General features: G+C 30.2%; 1 protein-coding gene across 1 annotated transcript; it reads left to right on the top strand.

The window, feature by feature from the left end:
* Positions 1-397: 397 nt before the first annotated feature.
* On the top strand, positions 398-2,834 carry LOC149516517 (uncharacterized). The gene is made up of 2 exons (XM_089767293.1): positions 398-2,221; positions 2,447-2,834. Exons 1-2 carry the CDS (start codon positions 2,000-2,002, stop codon positions 2,672-2,674), a joined length of 450 nt encoding a protein of 149 aa, XP_089623419.1. The 5' UTR covers positions 398-1,999; the 3' UTR covers positions 2,675-2,834.
* Positions 2,835-7,084: the final 4,250 nt, after the last annotated feature.

The following is a 7,084-nucleotide window of genomic DNA, read 5'->3' as shown; positions in this document are numbered from 1 at the left end:
AAAATGGGCCTATAGTTGAAACTAAAAGAAAAACAATAGAAAATGTGGTCATTGCAGAATGGAAGGTCACACAAAGAATAAATGCCTATATCTTGAATTTACACTTCGTAGTATTGTTTCAAGCAATTATTTTGATGATGATATTGATCTCGATATAGATGATAATAACAATCCAATAAGCCCAAGTCAAGTAGGTACAATATTTGGAGGTGATTCTTATGAGGTAATTATTATATGTTTTTAACATTAATATTTGCTTATTCATACATTTGATTATTTACTAAGATTTTGTTTTACTTATTTTATTTTTGGAGGAAGAATGGATGCAGTTAATGAATTTCAACTATAATGAATGTTGTTCAAAGGTGTAATGCAACTGTTGATTTCTACAAAAAGAAGTAACCAGTACCCTTTTTTCCTCCAACCATAAATGAGTTGTAGAAAGTTGCAGGGGATATGCTTGGCACTGTGGTTGTGCTCTTGTTGTTATTTCGGCATTCTAATGGATGAAATAACACTAGAATCGATGATATGGGCTGTTACACTTAGGTTTGCCTTTAATTTACTCTTAGGTTGATCTTTACTACATAGTCATTGTTAAGATGTCTTTGATCACATTAGTAATTCCATGATATTCATTTATTTTCTATAGTACTTCCTCTTTTAGATATGTAAAAACTTCAACTAAGTTTGGTTCTTTCCTTTATCTCTTTGTCATAAAAACAAAAAGAAAAAGCTGTCTTTTTGTTATCTTGGTTAAGTGGTTATGCTTTACTTGGAGTTTCTAATCTCTGGGTTAATAGGTAATTAAGTTTTTACTTTATTGGGAACCAGCTGTTGTTTCTTATCTTTGCTTGTTTTGCTTTTCTATTGGATTGGGGTGGTTGATCTTTGTTGCTTAGATCCATTTCTTTGTGGTAAGAGAGAAACAATTTTCTCATTTTACTTATTCTATTCATTAAAGTTTGCAACTTTCTTCTTCATTTTGTTTTTCTTTTACTTTGATTTTAACAGTCAACAATTGTGATGCACTAGACGGTGTTGGGCTAAAAGCTTCCAATCCAATCACACCAACGGAAGCGAAATCAAATAATAAATGAATGAAACACATAAGAGACAACAATTTAACGTGGTTCGATCCAACTGACCTACATCCACGGATGAGAAACAAGATCCACTAGTTGTAGAGAATTACAAACTTACATCAAACCATCAACCTCACTCAATAATCAATACTCATAAGACACTTTCAATCTCCTCTAGTCCTATCAAGTATTCTCAACCCAAACAGATACAAACATAAACCTTTGTGCATCCTTTCAACATAACCAAACACATACCTATATGCTCCCATACATCATACCTATGTAGACCCTCTCAGTCTCCTTTAGTCCACTCACAAACAAACATATACACCCATAAGACATAGAGCCCCAATACTCCTATGGGGTGTCTATCCCACAGAACCCTACAACTCTCTTTCATCTTTTTCTCATACCTAACCCTGTAGAGACTTCACATATTTATAACCATACAAACTTACCCATTAAGAATCCCTCTCCTCTTAGAATTCTTCTCTTGTAAGTTAAACTTGCCTATTAAGAATCCCTTTCCTTTTAGAATTCTTCTCTTGCAAGTCAAACTTACCTATTAAGAATCATCTTTCTCTTAGAATTCTTCTTTTGCAAGTCTTCTTGTCCATCAAGCAATATCTGAAAAATCTCAAACAAATCTCTAACAAATCCCAAACAAATCTTTTATGGGATTTGAGTCATTATTCCCAATAGATGGGACAAATCTTTTAGAGGAATAGCTTCTGCCAAATCATCAATCGACTACCATTGTTGTGAGGGACCATTTTCCTGAGAATCCTCATCCTGAAGTTGGAGGCTGGGGCTTAAAGCTTCTTAAGAAAGCGGGGGTTAAGCAAACGGTTGACACTTTGGAAGCCCTAGTTCCTTCTGCTTGTTCTTGTGATACCGGTGATTGCTCAATTAGTATGGATGGTCTAGTGCCAGCAGGTCTTCATGGTGGTCCAAGAACCAGAAATGGTGGCCCTTCTAGTCTAATTGAAAGATGGAGATCAGGTGGACATTGTGATTGTGGTGGCTGGGACGTGGAATGTCCGCTGACAGTACTTAAAGCCAGATCAAGCAAAGAAGCAGGTTTACCTCCAACAGGTATATCTGAGGCATGCAAGTTATTTGATTTTTTCATTCAGGTATGCCAGCCTCCGTGTTTTCCTGTCTTCTTACATTCTAAGATGGTTAATTCTGTTAAGATTTAGGCTCATGTCAATATTCGAAGCACAAAAACATATGATATTTATGTTTGCCCAATTTCTTCTCAGTAGAACAAATTTTCTTTTTCGTGGTTAACAATCAAATAACTTTATTAAGACCTGCATAAGCATTGTGATGACCATTGTCCAACTTCAAATTTTCAGGGTTCAGGGCATGGTTCCCCAACCTTGAGGATAGCAAATGTTCATGATGGCCTATATTTGATTAATTTTCAATTAACACTCTCAGCTCTGCAGTCTTTTGCAATTGTAGTCGCTTCCCACTCTCCAACCAAAAAACGTACAGCAGTCGAGGTGGCGAGATCTAGACTTGAAATTGATTTAGTTGTAAGCCTCTTACTGTACCAAAGCAGTGTGCAAGTTGAAATATAGGTATTTATACACAAATTGAGATAAAGAATTTTTATATATTCTTGTAGCTAGTTTGACTTGTTTCAGATTGTTATCTTATATAGGTTGTCTACCATTGATTGGGAATTTTATCCTTGAATCCTTAGACCAAAAGATCTTGTACTTTGCTTCCTTTTTATTCAATGTACAAGTTTAAACCGGTGTGAATTTTATACCGAATGCATTTTATAGAATCCACACTATGTAGCCTTTAATTTTCAGTCAAATTTGAAATTCTCTTTAAACAAACTAGAAGAGAAATTCAAGCATAAGAAGAACTAACATGTAGCTCAGAAATTGCAAAATAAAGGATGAGTTTGCACTTTGACTATGATGACTGAATTTGGTATTACAGCATTCTCTTTCAAGTAATATTACTCTATTTCGCTCTTACGTGCATTATGCTAGTTCACTCAGATTTATTACTTGCAATATCCACTGTTTAGTTGCAGGATATTTACTCACATCCATGTATGTATTATTTATATATGTTTTTAGGTTCACATGTATCTAAAATAAATAAGGACTCTGGTGCTTTAGTAAATCACTAACATCACCTTTATGAGTGAATCTTTTGTATCAAGTACTTATTTCTTTCCCCCTTTTCTTGGTTTATATCTTTGAATAAGATTGTATGCTGTGATCTATCCAATGTTCAGTTATCAAAAATAGTACACTGGCTGAAACTAGCCTTTGTACTCTGTCGTGAGCTTCCTGTTCTCTTTCAAAAGGTTGAATTTTTTTTTATTATTCTGACCTTTTCTTCATGCTTTTATGAGTTTAATGTAGTCTTAGGTATAATTTTTTTATTTTAACTGTTCAATTGTGGATTGATGTAAAAATTTTATGGTGGCATACTTGGTCTACTGTTTTGAAGCATATATTGTCTAGTGACTTTGAAATTTTCCTGTTTAGTTTATTTTTAATATGTATGTTTAAACACATTTGAGCAAAGCATATTCGCTGTTACTTGACAGTTAATTTACTGGTAGTGCAAAACCTGTTTGAAATTTGATTCTTTTTGCCCCTAATTAAATTACTTTTTCCTAATTTTATGATCTATCATAAGCATTGTACCAAATGATTGCCACCTTAAACTAGTTCTTGAGACTCTTTTTTTTTTTCCTAAAAGTCTTATTCACCCAATCTATATGAAAGGCTTATCATACAGTTAAGCCACATTTGATTGCCAGCGCTATTTTTAATCTACTTGTGAAATTTGAACCTAGAACCTATTGATTTGTCAGGGAGTTTCTTTACAATTTCCATTTGTTGCCTTTGCAAGTTGCTTCCAACAAATTTCTTTTGTTAACTGTTTTAATAGTTTGTCCTCTCTATTGCTTTTTCTATAATGTCTTGGCAGTTGAATCTTGAATTTTTATATTAATACACATGTTTCAAGAACTCTGCAATATATCTGCTTTCTGCCACTAATGAGCACTTCGCTTCGCCATCTTGCAAAGCACTCTCTGAAAGTCATTGGGCTTCATATTTTCATCAAGCTTCACTTGGAACTCATCTTAACTGCCACTTCTTTCCTAATACTAGTGGGAGATCTAATGCTCAACGCTTTGTTACCATCTTGTTTGTTCCTTGGTTGCATGTTCAAGATAAAATAGCGTGACTATAACACTTACCATTGATGCCTGTTTGAAGTTCCCAAAACATACCTAGAATGCTTCTTAAGTCCAATATTTAAACACAAAAAAAAAAAAAAAAAAAAAAAACTAAATTGCGGCAGGTTAACGAAAAATTTATCTATTAACAAGGAAAATAATCCATAACACCGTGTCAAATTAGATTGCTTGTTTACATAAACAACTATAATTCAAATTAAAAGAAAAGATTTGAAAATAAACTAATTAAAACACAGTTGACTTTGGGAATATTATGTTTGGATCTATCTTTTCAGTTTCAATTTATCTGAAACAAAATTAAATAAATACAAACTAAGTAAAAATTTTAAATAAAACAATTAATTCCTAATATATTAAAAGAATACATCAACTTAAAGTTAAATGTTTCTCTTACATTTACCTGCATATTTTTTTACTCCGTCACTTTGCACTTGCCTTTGCATAGCATTTATTAACTCTTCTCATCTTCTGTTGTTAGGGTGTCGGATAAGATATATTAACAAATTATATCGATTAAAATCATATGCATACTTAAAGATAAATTAATAAACTAATATTAGTATTTAAAATTTGCAATTCATAAATCATTGTAATAAGAAATGTAAGTTAGATGTCATACAAATTCATGGTAGTCATTGAGGTGCAACATTGGCATAAATTTGCATACAAACATTCCACAATCGTATTTGTAATAATAAAAAGATGAATGGAATAAAAAAATACAAAATAAAAAGATTAATCTTATACAACATATAATATATATTTATAATTTATTTATTTAAAATCTAAGATAAATCATAATAAATTTTAAACATAAGTATTTAACTATCGTGAAACATCCTTTAGGACAACAATTTTCCAATTATTTAAATTTGGCAATTCAACTTCTTTGTGAAAGAATGGCTCATTGAATATCTCTTCCAAACATGCAACCTAGTAATGCAATATAGATATATATATATATATATCATATAATATAATAAAAATTAAATATGATAATATTTATAAAACTTATTAATAAAGATAATAGATTACCACTTTTTTGACATCTTTGAATCTTCTATCATCATTTGACGGTGGCAAAGAATCAAATACTTTAATAACCTTCTCTTTAAAGATAATGACACATAAATACCAATGAACATTTTGGTCATTTATTGGCAAAAAAAATCTAAGCAATAAATATCATAAAATAAATAAAATAACATAATATTAGATAAATGAAAAATAAAAAATCAACTTATGATTACAGACAAATTAAATATAAACATTAAATTACAAAATTTTACAAAATAAAATTTGGATTGTAAAAATTTATAGTTTAATAAACTTATATTATCATTTCACAATTTCGAAGGCAAGTCATGCTCAGGATACTATGATTTCACATATCAACCCAAGTTGTTTCGCTTTTATTTTTTCGAATGAAATCTTATCGCAATACATAGACATTATCATTCAAGCTAATTGAGGTATATGGTTAAATACATTATTAAAGAAATTGATTTAAATTAATAAAAAATTATCATTACTAAGGATAAACATAATAATCCAAGATAGTAATATAAGATCTCACTAATAAAGCACATGGCATGTACCACCTAGTCCAAGGATTGGACTCTTTCTTTGCTTCTATCATGCACGTATAACTTAGCATATCAATTACCTACAATTATTTTTAAGTGCTAATTAATCAAAAGCCTTGTTAAAAAAGCTACCCTATAATGATGAGCTAGGCAATTTATTGAAGAAGTTATCCAAACTTTTGTTTCCAATGACATCATTTTTGACCTTACTGCATATGTATCAATGAAATGCACAATGATATGTTTGCTGCATGTGTAAAAAATTCAAAAAAAATTTTCATTAATGAAAAATATGGTAAGAATATCTAATAGTACTTGCTACTCTCTCGATGATCATTCCATGCAGACTTGCAAATATCATTTACATCTTCAAGCAATTTACAAGGTAATGAAATACTTGAACTCCCAAGTTGAACCTTTATAATAACATAACATATTTACATTTCATGTAATCATTTGTTTCATTTAGAAAACTAATAATAAAAAAAAATCAAAATGAATAAAAAACACAAAATTAAGATAAATAAAAATAATTTAATTACAACAATTTATTATAAAAATGCTTTAACCATACACCTAATAATATGTCTAACAATAATAATAGCATTGTATATACGTATGACTTAAAACAAAACATCTATGTCTTTAATTTATGTATTCTTTTAATAAAATCACTATAATAAAGTGATTTGCATGCTAGGCTGGGAATAATTTTACCAGCAGAACGCGTTTTTAGCCTAGATAAATGAGAAACTTGATTTGATGTTAACCCAACATCACCAATTCTGATGGAATTCGCAGCCAATAAGATGTAGTAGTATTGAAATTTATTTTTGAAGAACTACGCTAATTTTAATTTATTTATAACCATTCACAATAATATATAATTATGCATATAAGTCAAAATTACCTTTATAGTATGCTTTTTTATGGTTTTTTTTTTTTTTACTTTCCTTTTAACCTCAGGCTTTTGGGTTGGTAACCATTAATTGTTTGGTAATGCGTTCATTGAAGATACCACATCAATTGGGTTCTCTTTAGCACTATCATTGTAACCAATATCAATAATTGGACAAAATTGTAAGGCCTATAAAAATTATTAAAACAAATTAATGTGAATGAAAGTATATTTTTATAAATAAAAAGTTAACTTTTAATAAAACAAGATA

Source organism: Durio zibethinus, chromosome 10, assembly GCF_047325235.1.
Source record: "Durio zibethinus cultivar Kanyao isolate XHJ-2024 chromosome 10, ASM4732523v1, whole genome shotgun sequence".
In the NCBI taxonomy this organism is placed as follows: Eukaryota; Viridiplantae; Streptophyta; class Magnoliopsida; order Malvales; family Malvaceae; genus Durio; species Durio zibethinus.
Note: the sequence above shows the minus strand (reverse complement) of the source record. Positions and strands in the feature narration are given on the sequence as shown.

Excerpts from the sequence above, each read along its gene's own strand:
- LOC149516517 (XM_089767293.1), top strand. The coding sequence starts at position 2,000 with ATGGATGGTCTAGTGCCAGCAGGTCTTCATGGTGGTCCAAGAACCAGA. Across the intron at positions 2,222-2,446 it reads TATTTGATTTTTTCATTCAG|GGTTCAGGGCATGGTTCCCC; the intron begins GTATGCCAGCCT and ends TCAAATTTTCAG.